A 15,381-nucleotide genomic window follows, 5' to 3' on the forward strand; every position below is an offset into this window, starting at 1 on the left:
ATCCCAGAACGCCGGGATCACGCCCTGAGCCGAAGGCAGACGCTCAACCGCTGTGCCACCCAGGCACCCCATGTGTAAGGTTTTTTTGAGACCCACTTGATAGTGCTTTTTAAAGTCTTTTTTTTTTTTTTAAAGATTTTATTTATTTATTCGACAGAGATAGAGACAGCCAGCGAGAGGGAACACAAGCAGGGGGAATGGGAGAGGAAGAAGCAGGCTCATAGCGGAGGAGCCTGATGCGGGGCTTGATCCCATAACGCTGGGATCATGCTCTGAGCCGAAGGCAGACGCTTAACCGCTGTGCCACCCAGGTGCCCCTCTTTTTTTTTTTTTTTTTTAAGTGGGCTCCACGCTGGGCCCAACATGGGGCTTGAACTCACGACCCTGAGATCAAGACCTGAACCAAGATCAAGAGTCAGACCCTTACCCAACTGAGCCACCCAGGCACCCCAGTGCTTTTAAAATTCTCTTTTTTTAAAAATGATTTTATTTTTTCATTTGACAGAGAGAGACAGGGAGAGAGGGAACACCAGCAGGGGGAGTGGGAGACGGAGAAGCAGGCCTCCTGCTGAGCAGGGAGCCTGACGCGGGGCTCGCTCCCAGGTCCCCGGGATCATGACCCGAGCCGAAGGCAGACGCCTAATGGCTGAGCCACCCAGGCGCCCCTGCTTTTAAAATTCTTAAACAAGGATTTCCCATAATTGCATTATCCACAAGATGGCGTGCATATAATATTTGTTTCCCACAATCTAAGAAGTATAACAAGTTTCTAGACTACAGTTTGGCTGAATGGAAAGTATAACCATGTTTCTACAAAGTTCTAATTCTAACAGTTTTTTACTTAAAAAATATATGTCACAATATTTTGGGATACATCCTTTTTTCAGGAAACATGCAAAATATTCTTTCTTAATTATGTTTAAAAATTGAGTTTCTATGTCCATGAAAGTCTTCATTTGTAGCTTGAGCAAATGAGTGTTACCGGCTCTGGAAATCTTTATAAATCATTTAATTTCCCCATTTGGCATGTGCACATGCCTGATATGATGTCAGATGCATAGCAAGTCCTCCATAAATGTATTTCGAATCAGCGATTATAAACTTCTATTCCAGTCCTGAGATAGAAGATACTGGAAAGACCCTTTTCCCCCATTGATCCTATGAAGTGTCCCGAGAGCACCTTCTGCTTGGAGTATGCCTGGGTACACTAGATATGTACCTTTTGTTTCTCGGTTTCATTATCTTATAGGAGACTGACACCCAAGAAATCGGTTCTGTAAGTAAGTAGGCACAATTACCTCTATGCATCCCACTTTGTTCACCAACCAATAAGGGGCTCTGGGGCTTCCAGATTCACAAGGTAAAGGTGTTGTAGAAATGTGGGATTTGGGGTTTCACTCTCGGGAAGGTCGGGCGCACCCTCCCTTCAGGTGGCAGCAGTGCCGTGGTTCCAGTGGGTTCCAGTGGGTTCCAGTGGATGCTGCAGACTTGAGGCAGGGCTGCAGGTGGGGGCCGGCAGGCGAGCTGCCCTGCAGGAGTCATGGAGTGCAGAGAGCACCGTGAGGTTTTGAACTAAGCTGCGTGACAAACCAGAAGGGCTGATGATTGTCTTTTGTTCATGTTTTAGCCGTGCACTTGCAGGACCATGCTCTGAAGGCACTGGAGGATCAGCCCCCTAACAAGCAAGCCCAGATCCTACCGCAGAGTCCTAAACCTTCCGCTGAGAGTAAGCCTGAGCCGGACGTTATGGAGCATGTTGGTAGAGATGACCCCAAGGTTCTTGGTGCACAACCCATACCGGGGAAAGGGGGTGCCTCTGGCAGCGAACCTGCCGAGGAGGGTGACAGAGGAGTAGGCTCCGTCGAGCACTGTCCGCTCCATCTGTCTAGTTGCCATGAGTGTCTGGAGCTTGAGAATAGCACCATCGAATCTGTGATGTTTGCATCTGCAGAGAACATTCCAGATCTTCCCTACGATCACAGTGGCAGTTCAGAGGATGTTGCTGATGATATCCGCCTGGAGAGAGAAGGGAGGAGGGTCAACATCACGGGAAAGGCCCCCAACATCCTCTTCTACGTGGGCTCTGCCCCCCAGGAAGCGCTGGACAGGTTCCAGGAGGTCCGGTCAGTTCTGGCTGACTGTGTGGACACTGACAGCTATACGCTCTACCACCTGTCACGGGAAAGTGCTCTCAGAGACCCGTGGTCAGACAACTGTCTGCTGTTGGTCATTGCCACCCAGGAGGCTATTCCCGAAGACCTTTCCCAGAAGTTCATGGCCTACCTTTCTCAGGGAGGGAAAGTATTAGGCCTGTGTTCGTCCTTCACATTTGCTGGCTTCCAGATGACGAGCAAGAGTGCACTCAAGGAAACAGTCCAGAACTTGGTTTTCTCCAAGGCTGACCAGACCCAGGTGAAGCTCAGCGTCCTGAGCAGTGGCGACGTTTTTGAGGAAGACCCTGGGGAGCGGCTCAGCCTGGGCAAGCTCAAGGGTCACCTGGAGAATGAGGACCAGGACAGGCTGATAGTGCAAGTGCCTTTTGGAACGCACGGAGGAGAAGCTGTTCTTTGCCAGGTACGGAGGCTGGCATCGCATAGGGATCTTTGGGGATCTCTGGCAGAGAGTATCCTCTTGGGGCTGAACGCCAAAAGGGTCAAGAGGCTGCGCTCTGTGGGGACTTTTGATCCTTGGCTGGGGGCTTTTTGCTGATGCTGAGTACGTTTAGATGAGGGCTTTCCTGTCGTATGGATGTCCCATTTCACCAAAACACGCGGTGGAGGAACGAAGCAGAAGGTGTCATGGCTGATTTAACGACTACTGGTTAACTGAGGATTGGTCAGAAAATTCTTTCTCGTTTTGATCTGTACTGGTAATAACCTTTCCAAAATACATTAGTCTACTCTCTAGTCTCAAAGCACACTGTGGTCAGTATAATTGACCCTTTTAGTTAATGTAGGGAGTTGAGTGCCTTGGGCTGCTGATTTCCGGTGTGAATAACCCTCACATCACAACGTTGTAGTTGATGTCGGGTTGCGTGAATGTTCGCTAACTCCGGGGGTAGTGAGTGTTGAAAACTTCTCAAATCCTCCTTTCTTTTATGATTTTGTCACTCTTCAAATCTAAGTGCTGAGAACAATTTCAGATAGAATATTGAAGTGATTTAGATTTATGGCCCATTAATACAGCTGACCCTTGAATAATATGGCTTTGAACTTCATGGGTCCACTTGTGTGGAATTTTTTGGCTAAATACAGTACACTGTAAATGTATTCTCTGTTCCTTATGATTTTCTTAGTAATAGTTTCCCGCAGCTTACTTTATTGTAAGAATAGAGTATATGTATAATATACAGAATATGTTTTAATTGACTGTTCATGTTATTGGTAAGGCTTCCAGTCAACACTAGGCTGTTAGTTAAGTTTTTGGAGAGTTGGAAGTTATATGCAGGTTTTTGACTGCACGGTGAGGTCGGTGACCCTTGCCCCCACATTGTTCAATGGTCGGCTCTATACAGATAAGGAAAAAGTGGGAAGGAAGAAGGTGGGATGTGCTACAACCCTCCCCCTCCCTTCCCAAATTCTTTGGCTCATCTGCTGACTTTTTCCCCACTTTCTTTTTCCTTTTCCTTTTTTGTTTGTTTAAGCAGATGGAAGCAGGATAGACTGTTTCCAAATTCCTGATCATTGACTGCAAACTTTTTAATACCTCAGGGAAGAAAGTTTTTGTTAGAGTTAGATGAACCCTTGTCCCTAAGGATTTGTTATCTAATGAGAAGGTTAAGTAGATGTAGATATTTTGCCCAAAATAGTTCCCAGGGTGAGTGCAACAGATTTTGTTTTATTACAGGGGTCTTTTTATTGAGTTGGAGAATCATTTCCTTTTTTTGTTGTTGATTTTCATTTCATATGCTGTCCTAGGAGCTAAGTCTCTTGGCTTTTCTGACCAAACATTCTTTAAGGGGTCATAAATTTGTTTCTTTACTATTCCAAAGCCCATTCATTTGTTCTTAAGGTAATGCTCAGGCAAAGATGCATATAATTAAGAAATCTGGACAGCAGGATAGATGAATGCATACAAGCCAAGCAGGCTTCACGTAGGCTGCAAAGCACATGGATTAGTTTGGAGGCCTAATAAATGTTCCTCTTATCTTTTTCTCTGCAAAGATGGTAACTATAGCAACTGTGCATTCTCAGAAAATCCACTTAAAAACTCAACTTCCTAGAGCTGTATTTCAGTTTTGAATAGTGACTTTTACCACCCCTGTGCACAGACTTGTACTAGAAAATTGATTCGGCACTGCTGCGATCCATTTCTGAGTGACATGGCAACTCTGCTTGCTGCACCATTTAAATTGACCCCGTTACTGTCATAAAATTTGATACTGCATGCATTGCTCTAGGAAAAAAAAAAAGGCAATACGATGCAGCTTCAAAAATCAGATTCAGAGGATTAGAATGTCATTTTTGATTTTAAATGACTTCCAGTTCTGTGTGACAGGGTCACTGCTTTCTGCTGAGACCTGTGTCACTACAATACCTCGCCGCCGAGGGCAGCCAATAAATGTTATCGCGGGCTGGTTAGTTTCCCCTTTCCCTGGTCAATTTCATAGTCTTCATCTCTAATAAATCGAGTAATGATGTAACCCAGTAAGAGGGGGCAAAGCACTTCAAGGGCACACCACAGCCACGCAGTAGGTGGCAGTCTCACGGCCAAGGAGCTGCATATGGACGCCTTTACCGTTCATCACGAGGAAAAAGGACATTTTCATGTGCTTGCTGTAATGATCAGGTTTGCAGGGGAAATTTAAGGCTGTGGATTAATGCTGACATTGGATTATCAAATAGACCAGGACTTTGGAAGTTGCCCAAATGGATTTAAAAATATTTTATTTCCTTATTTAGCATAGCGCATAGCAGGAGCGGTCTGGTTTTTTGAGCAGAGTTTCTCAACCCCAGCACTGTTGACATTTTAGGCAGATCCCGTTCTGTGGTGGAGTCGTCCTGTCCCGTCCCGTGCATTGTAGGGTGTTAGCGGCGCTACCCGCTAGATTCCAGTAGCAAACCGCTGCCCGCCCCCCCATTTGTGATTGGAGATGTTTTAGTTCCAAAAGCCTTAATTTTAGAAGAAGTCAAGGTATAGAAATGGACCCATCAGTATAGTAACAGTGTTACAGCCGGAGGCTGAGATGCGTGTTGGCTCCCACGGAGCTCCAGGATTGCAAGTCCAGAAGCACACGCTCTCTGACCTGTGAATTGAGGTGTGGAGCCAGAGGAGGTCTCTCTTCTTGCTTCCGTTGTCGAAGCAGCTACTGTTGAAGCCCACAAAGGCACTCCTCGCATGCTGTCCTTTCTCTTACCTCCTGGAGCTCTGGAGGCCTGCTTGTGCGGCGAGCCCTCCTCTTCCTCCTTGGCCTGGCTCCTGTGTGGCTGTGAGTTCAGCACACCTTGCTGCGGCTGCTTCCTGGGTCTTCTGTGTATTCTCCAGCCTGGGGTGTCCACGTGCCATTCGTCATGCTTACACCCTCCCCTCTGGGCCGAGGTCCAGGGAGAACGTGGCTCATTTTATTCTTGCCACCTGGAAGGGGTCATCTCCAGGAGAGCCACTGGCTTTGTCCACTGGAGAGGAGAGGCCACCTTTAGGGAGAGAACGCAGGGACGAAGGAGACTCAGACTCGGATACCTTGACTGATTTCACTTCTCTGCTTCCGCCTCTCTCTGTGGCTGTTTGGGGGACAGACTCACTCCTGCTCCTGGCCGACAGGAGCAGTCCTCGGCTGACCCGCCGTACCGTGGGGCCGTGCTGGACTGTCTCTCCACACTGTTTCAGATTGGCATCAACTTTGCACAGTTGGACCATTTTGGACAGGATATTTGGACGGTATTTTTGACTTGATTAAGTCTTTGGTGGGAATTGAGAGATATTACATTGCCCAAAGGCTGGCACCTTGCTTTTTATTTTCATCATGCTCCTCTAATATCCGGTCAGGAGCTCTGCATACAACGGAAATCCACAGCTCATCCCTGGCAAAGGCAAAATAAAATAAAGCAAACATGCTTAGGTTTCTCAATATTCTGGCACCCTCCAAGGCTCTAATGGCCAGTTAAGATCTGCCCTCAAGAGGACCAGAAGTTCTAGTCTGTTCCTTCAAACCAAGACACAGACCATTTGTTGATCCGTGGGGCTGTTTTATTTATTTATTGTTATTTAAAAATATTTTCTTTATTTATTAGAGAGAGAGAGAGCTCGCGCACGCACACGTGCGAACGAGTAGGGGGAGGGGCAGAAGGATAAGCAGACTCCCGCTGAGCAGGGAGCCCGATGTAGGGCTTGGTCCCAGAAACCGATGTAGGGCTTGGTCCCAGAAACCCCGAGATCGTGACCTGAGCTGAAGGCAGATGCTTAACTGACTGAGTCACCCAGGTGCCTCTAGGTGGGGCTGTTGTAATTTTAAGTGGATGGCAAAGCCTGAACTAGATAGATGAAGCCCTGAATCTTAGATTCAATCCAGGTGAAGGAAGGTGGTGGGGTGGGGCTTTCTGGGGTCCCCCAAGCCCCACTTCTTCTATTTGAATGCCTGCAGACACTCTCACAATGGTGAGTGAGGCTCCTCTCCTTCCTGGTGTTGTTTCCCGTGGTTAGGGGAAACCTAACCCCATGACTAACAGGTAGAGTGAGAGTTTCCACGCGACCCATCGTGCCTCCCGGAGTTCAGTAACCACTTTAGTTGGCTTCTCAGCACAGTCCCATTTCTAAGTGTTTAGTAACCAAGTTAGGCAACTTGCCCAAGGTCCCCCAATGGGTTAGTGACACAAGTCGGGACCCGGGCAGGGTCTGATTACCATCCAGGCTCGTTTACGCACCGCCTTTCCGCCCAACCGCCACGAGTTCAGTCAGCTCCTTTGACTCTTTTTACGCTTGTCGTGACTCTCCAAATGGTCAAGTTCAACGTCTACATACTGTTGATCATCAGAAGGGTTTCTGTTGGGGTTTTCCGAAACGCTGGTAAAGACACTGTTTCTCCTACGGTCGGCAAGGGCCCCCGATTTAGGGTTTACGAAGCGGTGTCTTTCTCCCTCAGGCGCACTTAGAACTACCTCCCAGTTCTTCCGTGGTGCAAGCCCGAGAAGATTTCGATCTGCTCAAATCAAGCAACGCTAGAAGATACGAAGTCCTTCGGGACATCCTGACGACGCTCGGCCTGAACTGTGACATAAGACAAGTTCCTGCCTTAACGCCTCTTCACCTGCTGCCGGCCGCTGAGGTGAGTGTGTGTTCGGGCGGGAAGGGGCCGCCTCGGTCACCTTTCTTCTGAACAGTGCCCGGGTTCTTCCTCAGTGGTGTCGATTTTCATGTCTGTTTTTATTTAGACCTCAGGTTTGGGAACGGTCTTAAAGATGCCCAAGTGTAGCTGATATTTTTGGTGTTTGTATGTAAGGGGGGAGGGAAGACTGTTGGCGTTTAGAAGGTGTTGTGTCTTAAAGGTCATGGCCTGTCCGCTTTAGGGGGCAGAGGTCACTCTTTTACGTGTCAAGAGTGCATTTGGAAACCACAGTTTATTCATTTGGGATTAAAAACCTTTGTTTTGATCCGGGCCTTTCTCAGGGAATATTTAGATGGGAAAAATCCCAAGTTTTGTATCATTCATGCTGATGCCATCTTGTGGCAGAAGGGGCTCTGCAGTTCCATTTCTGTCGCCCAGTTGTGTCTAAAAGGAAAATGCCTGCAGAGCTGGGAATGTGTTCAGGAATTTTCCTGCGCTTTTGTCTGCCTTTGATGCCTGTGGTTGTTACCTGGGTTGGGCAGGTTGCCACATTCTGTAGGGGCGTCTCCTCCTGCTAACCCCTTGGCTTTGCCAAGCTGTCAATTTCTTACTAATTGTGGCAAATTATTTGAAGGTCTTTTTCCCGTCTCCCCTACACAGGGAAATTTGTGAGTGTAGTGATATGACCATGTAGTTTCAGCAAATGCCTGAAAGTCCAGGTGACTCTACCCACCAAACTTACCTGCTTTCCCTCGAAAAGAACAAAGTATACTTCCTACCTTAACATTTTTAAAAGAGAAAGAACTCCCTTTTGTGTTATACTCTATCCCTTGGCAAACTTAGTTTTCAGAGGAGAGTGGAGCTGTGGGCTATCTGGGTGGGATGTGCTCACTTGGAGAAGACAGCGATAAACTCCATGCACATATAAGATTAGGATACCTCATAGGATTATATGAGGGTTGCAAGAAACAATTATGTGAAGGTTTTGTGTAAATTATATTATTTAAAAGACAGTCCAATTACTAATATTATTGGATTGTTCAGAGTTTTAATAAGTTACATGTGTATAATGTCCCTGAAAGTGCCTGGTATCTAGTCTAAAAAGATGCTGGGTAATGTTTTAAATTTTAAAAATGAATAAAATTGCAATGGATGAATTTTTTCCATTTAAGAAACATTTTTTTATTGCATTTTCATTATGGTTTTTAGCCAATTTGCATTCTTCTTATTTTATTTTTTTATTAAAATTTTTTTTAAGTTTGTTTATTTTAGCAATCAGCACAGCCAACATGGGGCTTGAACTTATCCCCAAGATCAAAAGTCCCCTGCTCTTTCGACTGAGCCAGCCAAGTGCCCCGAACTCTTTTTAATGGGTGCTCTTAGGGATTCATGGTATGACTTTGGTTTGTGCTTTTATCTTGGGAATTCAAACTCCACATCATTTGTCTCTATTTTAAATGTTCAGTTAATAGAAAGAAAAGCATCAGATCCATCTTGTGACTTATATTAAAATAAAGTGGGTCCTCAGAGCTTCACCTCTTATAGATGGCCCACCTATTGTCCTCCCACTTTGGAGGGATGGGGCAGAGCCTCGTGGGTAAGGGTTACTGGTCCCAGGGGAGTTGTGACGATCACGTCCTAAATCTTTTCTCTCCCTCCTTTCCTGCTCATGGAGGGCTGAGACCGGGTATGTGAGGAAATGCCTGCTTGTTCTGAGGTCGTGGAGCGAGATAGACCAGGCTCTTCTTGGCAGTGCTCCTTGACCTTTCCTGGGAGTTCCGACCACACTGGTCTTGGGACTTGCCCCTCTGGACTCCTGGATGTATCAGTGAAGAGGAAACAGCGTTCTCAAGGTTTGAACTCCAGGCATTTCCCGTGGTTCTTTAGGATGGGTGTAACCTGAAACACCTAAGCCTAGGCTTTGTATTGTGTGTCTGCGTATATTAATGTACACTTTAACCTGCCTGTGGGTGGGGGCATACATTTCCCCTGCTGACCGGTGACCCTCATTCAGAAACCTGGGAATGAAGTGCTTGAACAAGATTAAAGCAAGTATTTGTTCTATGTACAGATACATAGACACCCCACATAGACTCCAAGCCTACCAAGTTCCTCGGTACATAATACGTTTGGAAAAGAGCAATTTTCAGAAACGTTCTCTTCTCATTCCGGGTCTTCTAATTGGTCTGGTTGCTCTTGGATCTCTACCCTGTGGATTACTTTTTCTCCCAACTGCTTTTCTCTCGAAATTCCTTTTTACTTGGGGAGCCGAAGGAACCAAGGGTGTGAGCATGAGGTTGTTGTATATATCCTCATTTCTTAGTTTTATCAACTCCTCCCAGAAGTCTTTGAATCTGCGGTTAAAGGAAATCCAAGAATTCAGGGTGTTCGAGTATGTTTGCCTGGAATACAATTATCATGCAAATGAATGTGAAGGGAGACCGATCCACACCTTGATGGTCTTTCTGGTGGCAGCTGCGTCATTCCTCTGGGTCTTCTCCTAATGCCGAGGTGGAGACATCTAGGAACATCTTCTAGTCATTGTGCAGGTGGCTCAGCGTTTACAGAGAGTTTGGGATGACAGATCGGGAAGAGAGCTGGGTGGTCGTATGTTCTATTTGGTTTTCTTTCCTGCAGCCTTCTTACTAGATCTTAGATCCCCATGGAATTAAGGCACGTCAACGCTCTGTGCTGTTGGGAATCAGCCACCTCCCACCGCACGGTGTCGCTGCTGAGCTGGCTGCCTGGTGAACTGACACCCTAGACTGTCGAAGCAGTTCAGAGACTTTTTTTTTTTTCTCTCTGCACCAGCTCCACACACTTTAGTAGTTTTCCATTACACTGGTGGCACTTTCTTTCAGGTCTGTAGGAATTATTTCAGCGTCACAGTTCATATTCGTCTTTCATTAAAGCATCTTGCTCTGTGCTAGGTACTATTCGAGGATGGGATGTGAAAGAACACAACAAACGCACTCGTTACCTGAATCGTTTCCCTGCATACCAGCCGTGTTTGCAGAGTGTGGTGCCTAGGCCCTCGCTCTGCATAGCAAACGGTGCAGGAGATTCATGGGGGCACCTACGAGCTTCCACATTACTACGATATCAATGGAAAAGAATAGCATGGTGATCCAGGTAGGAAAAAAACACTCACCCGAAGTACAGTTGACTCTTGGTGTTTGCTAGGGATGTGTTCTGAGACCTTTCCTGGCACCCACACGCCCCAGCAGCATGTGATTTCCCCTGTAAAATCCAGTCATGTATGGCCTCATACGTGTCACCATGCATGACACCATGAGGAAACAGGGCTCGGTTGAGGTGTGGCCTCTGGGTGACTGGGGACTTCCTGTTTATTCAAAACTCCCAGGGGCAGGATTGAAATTCAGGCCTCAGCAAAATTATTGCTCTTGTCCAAGCAAACAAAACACATGAGCACACGTACACCGCAGACATGTCTACAGAAAAAAGACTGGAGGGAAATACAGAAATCTAGGGTCTGTTTCTGGCTGGTGGGCTTCAGGGTGATGATACTAAACTTTTTTATTTTCTAAATTTTCTGTGACTTACATGTATTATTTTTATAACGAGCAAAACCAGTTACTAAAAATGCACACAAATTACTGTTATTGGACTTTGAAGACATCCCAGAAACGGCCACAACTTGAGTGTTAAGAAGCAAGGACTCTTGTGTGGATGTTGATAGTTTATTTAATATTCGGCGTCTATATTAGTTACTCTAACAGCATTAGCTTTGTTAGTAATGACTTCGGTGAATGGCCAGTGAGGGCTACGCTGCTGGGTTTAATCATGGCTCTCTCTTTCCTGTGTGGGTGCCCCCCAGGCCTCAGCAGTGCATTCATGCCTGTGGGCGGAAGGTGCTTCTGGGGGTCCTGGGGATCCTGGTGGAAGCTTATAATTTGAGTGCCCCCACCCCTGCTTGGATGTTTCTCCATGGAACCCCTCGAACTATTTCTCAGAGAAGACCACAGCTGTGCTGACGTCTACACAGGGAGCCCTTTCAAACAGATGACTTCCTTCCTGGAGGTGTGAGTAGAGTGAGAGGCTCAGAGGATATGTGGCTGACCCCAGATTACTGGGTGGCCACCACACTGACCTCTTGCCACTGGTGTTGCCGGGAAGTTAGCGGGAATACACCTTTCCTGTGGGGGACCCGTGTGTGAATGTGTGTGTGTGTGTGTGTGTGTGAGTGACCTCGATTTGATAGAAAAACACAGCTCTTTCCCTTGCAGACCTAAAGTCCCATGGAAAAACTCGCCCTCTCATTTCCATTTCTCTGGGCTCTGTTTCCATTTTTATCCCTGCCAGGGGAGGGTGTGCGGCGAGCTCCAGGGGTTTGTGCTTGGAGGGGCAGCCGATTGATTGGGACAAGCCGGGTTGGGATCTCAGTGCAGAGCCGACTGCTGGTGGGTCCCGTTCGATTTCCCAGCCCAACCAGGGGACGGGGGAGAGGATGGGACAGTACACAGCCTGCCTGGCATGCTCGCCTACCCTGGGACATCACCGCTCCGGGTCTGGGGCTTTCTGAAACTACAAAGCTGGCATTCTTTCGGGCGTTCCTTGTGGCTGGTAGCTGATGGTATTCCTCCTAAGACGGAGGCAGGCAAGACGTTGGCAGGAGTCCTGCCAGGGAGAGGGTATGTGGTTCCTTTGCCTCGGGGTCGCAATGTAACCGTAACAAGAAGTGACAACTGGGGTCGTTTTTAAAGCAACCGGGCAGAAATTGTCATGTTGTGTGTATGTGTGTAATTTCGGTAGTGTGGGTGTTGTGGGATGGGTCCTCTATTCTTTAAAACAAAAACTAGTATCACATTTCATTTTGATTCAACCCCAAATCATTTGCCGTGGAATGCCTTCTCCCCCACCAAAAAAACAGGTAGGAGTAGTTTCAATATGTGTAAATGTTTAAAAATTTCCTAGTGTAGTCCCTCCCACCCGGGGAGTTTCTTTTCTCATGTTAGTTGCTTTAGGAAGAAACTGAGACTAAATCATACCACATGGGTCTTATTCCTCCTTCTCTAACTGATCTCTTCATTTAGCAAACTTCTGAGTGCGTACTATGCTTGAGACCTTTTTGTGGAAGTTTCTGGAAAACAGACACATTCCCATCTCGTGGCATGCAGCGTAGGTAACCAGGTGCCCCCGCAGGTGTTACAGCCTCGTCTGGATCTCCCAGTGGCCCTGACAGGTGGGAAGCCAGGGCTGGGGTCCTTACCCCTTGGGAGAGCAAGCCGGGTTGTGGAGCAGTGAAGCATCTCATGTATTTTTCTGACTTAATTAGAATTCTCCAATTTAAAAACAAAAACAACCCCTTGCATTCCATGTTTTAGGGTAGTATTCGGCATGACATCCTCCCTCCCTCCACCTTTAATCTTAGTTCTGAATCTCAAATAAGTACGGTGAGATGGAAACTTCTAGTGTTACTTTAAAACACAGCGTAGAAAATAATTTTTAGAGATCCACATTAGAGAGAAACTCAGAATTCCAGGTGCGCTCTGAATAGCGTTTGACATGTGGCTGACGTGGTGTTGGGGTAGCTATTTTATAATACGGCCCCAGCTAAAGAGCAGCTGGCAGATTAAAGCAAACATTTAAAAGCTTTTATAGCTATGAATGTTTAGGGGTCTTTCATATACCTTTCTCTCCTTTCTTTCTTCTTCGCCCTTTGCCCAAACTGGAAATGTTTTGTTCATTTTAACTGACTTCCTGTTATCGAGCATAATACCTATGGCAAAGGTGACATGATGGGTTTTGACGTTGAAATGCAAAAGAGATAATACGTGGGGTGTTTTCCTTAGCTGCCTTTTTATTTAAGTCTGTCTTTTTGCTGGGAGAGGCTTTTCAGCTACTGTACAGACCGAATTGTTATTTCATCTTATTTTCACAAGAATGTTTCCAAGAGACTCCTGCAGAGTAAATACATCTGGGCCCTCAGCCCAGCGAGGGGGACTGATAACGTGCTTGTGGGAGACCCAGGCGGCCGCAGCTTGGCTTGTTTTCCACTCGGAGTGGGTGCTGTTCTAGTTCGGTTCTTGCCGGCTGGCCTGGGGAAGAGGGGCGGGCGAGAGGGAGCTTCTCTCCCTGCCCTTGCTTTCTGCCGGTAGCGCCCTATCTAGGAAGGGTGCTTTTACTTCTTCAGACTATTTATATCCACCGCTCCTGCACTCAAAGATCTGTGGATGGGAAACAGGCCCTTTTGGAATAAAAAGTCCTCCAAGACCAAATGCTTTTTGTCTCCTACACCAGCCCCCTAATAGCTGCCATGTGTGAGCGGGGACGGATTATGGCGTTGCCTCCTGGGGAAGTCGATTGAAGCTGTCTCTAGAAGTCTTGCAGCATTCTCAGGAGCAGATTGTTGTCTCCCAGGCCGAAAAATACATCCCGGGAAATGAGCCCACACTGGCCCGGGGCTGGAGGGCACGGCCAAGTGGGCCGCTGGAGCTCCAGTGCGGAGCGGGGGTGCCTGTGGTGGCGGCTGAGGGCTGGGGCCAGTTCTGCCCGCCGCCGGGTTGGGCACCGAGACCTGAGCACCACCGATAACCGCCCTCCTTCAGTTTTCGGGCGTGGGAATGACAGGCGCAGAGCACGTTCTGTTTCCATTCATGCTAAGAATTCGGGAATGTCGCTCTCGGAATTGTGCTGTCTTGAAAAAATGTTGGTCATGTTTCGGGGTTTCGAAACCGACAGGCCGTTTGTGGCCCCGGATGGCGTGAGCAGGAGGGTAGAGACAACCGGGTGCCCGGGTGCTGGAGTTCCGGACCTCCGCAGAGGGGCTGGCTGGGGCCGTCCAGGTGAAGAGCTCTCTGGCTTCCCCTTGAAACTGGGCCCGCGTGGCGGCGGGAAAACTCGGCTAAGGTTAGTCTGTCTGTCCCTTTCTCTTGGAGATAAGAGAATGCTATAATCACTCTCAGTGCTCTCACTCCAGCTCCCCGGAGCTGCCTACCAGTGGGTGCGTTTTTCCAGACGCTGCTGTGCCAAGTTTGGCCACACAACAGCCTTCCAGATGCCGGATGTTTCTAGAAGAACTCTCTATTCTCCTCCTGCTTGTGTTGTATTTGTCTTTCTTAAAATGTTCTCTGGCTTTCGTTTAATCATACAACCAGTAGAAGAAATACTGGAGTAGAGATTGTCATTTTGGTTCTTACTGATTGTTGGAGATCCTGCCCCTCATAAAAAAATTCTAGAGGTCAGACCCCATTGGGTGCCTTGAGGAACGTGGCTTTGAATGAAAATATTTTAGAGCCTTTAGAATATTTGTTTTAGTGGATAGTTTTTAGAGGTATTTGAGTCTTTACAATTTTAACATGTGAAACTTATAAATAAATGATAAATGAGTGACTACATCGAATATATGCACTATATTCCTATGTTTGCTTTAACGAAAACTTCTAGAAAATGCTATAAATTGCTGAAATAGAACCTTCCTTTGTGGAGAGGTCTTATTCCCTGAGGACGAGAGAAGATTTAGGTGAAAATATCTACAGATTCCCGTTAAAAGGGACATACTTTCCGCTCGGCACAAGATGTACAGCATAATCCTGTGGTTTGGGCGTAGGTTCTTGAGTGTGTCTCCTGTGCGTGTGTCCTGGGGAGATAGGGCTTCTGGGTAAAGAGAAGGATTGTGTTGGCACTCGGCTCTTGCACCTTCAAGGTTTAAATTCAAATTCTAAATAGAATCTCTTGCAAAGGCGGACTGGTAGCAGCCATTCCCGGTCAGCCAGATCGCCCAGTTCTGAACGGGCACCTTGCTGGGCTGTTTGTTGGTGTCAGAAGCCGTGAGTTTTTCCTGCGCCCTGAACTGTGAAAATGTGTAGTTAAACCCACTTGCCTCCCGTAGGCAAAGTAAAAGTTTGACAATTAAAATGAAAATTAGAAGTGAGTATTCTTCTAAGAAAACTTGTAAAGTTTTCCATTTTTAACACCATAGGAAAGAATTTGACAAGTTGTTTTCTTGTCTTTGAGCAGAAATGAGTCCTCCATACAGCAGTTTATTAGTGAGTAATTGGATGATGGTACTACTAATCCCCTTTCCTGTTTTTATTCTCACTAAATAAGGAAATAGGACTTTTAAAAGAAAACACTAGATTGTGGTTCCATAAGTTAGA

The 15,381-nt window shown here is 46.9% G+C and overlaps 1 protein-coding gene across 1 annotated transcript in view; it reads left to right on the plus strand.

The window, feature by feature from the left end:
* HLCS (holocarboxylase synthetase) overlaps nucleotides 1-15,381 on the plus strand; it is a 200,880-nt gene that overhangs the window by 540 nt on the left and 184,959 nt on the right. Inside the window, exons 2-3 of the mRNA XM_002917068.4 lie at nucleotides 1,628-2,574; nucleotides 7,079-7,261. Of these exons, the coding sequence (XP_002917114.3) occupies nucleotides 1,628-2,574; nucleotides 7,079-7,261 (1,130 nt within the window). The remainder of the gene's footprint in view (nucleotides 1-1,627; nucleotides 2,575-7,078; nucleotides 7,262-15,381) is intronic.

This window comes from Ailuropoda melanoleuca, chromosome 1 (genome assembly GCF_002007445.2).
Source record: "Ailuropoda melanoleuca isolate Jingjing chromosome 1, ASM200744v2, whole genome shotgun sequence".
Lineage (NCBI taxonomy): Eukaryota > Metazoa > Chordata > Mammalia > Carnivora > Ursidae > Ailuropoda > Ailuropoda melanoleuca.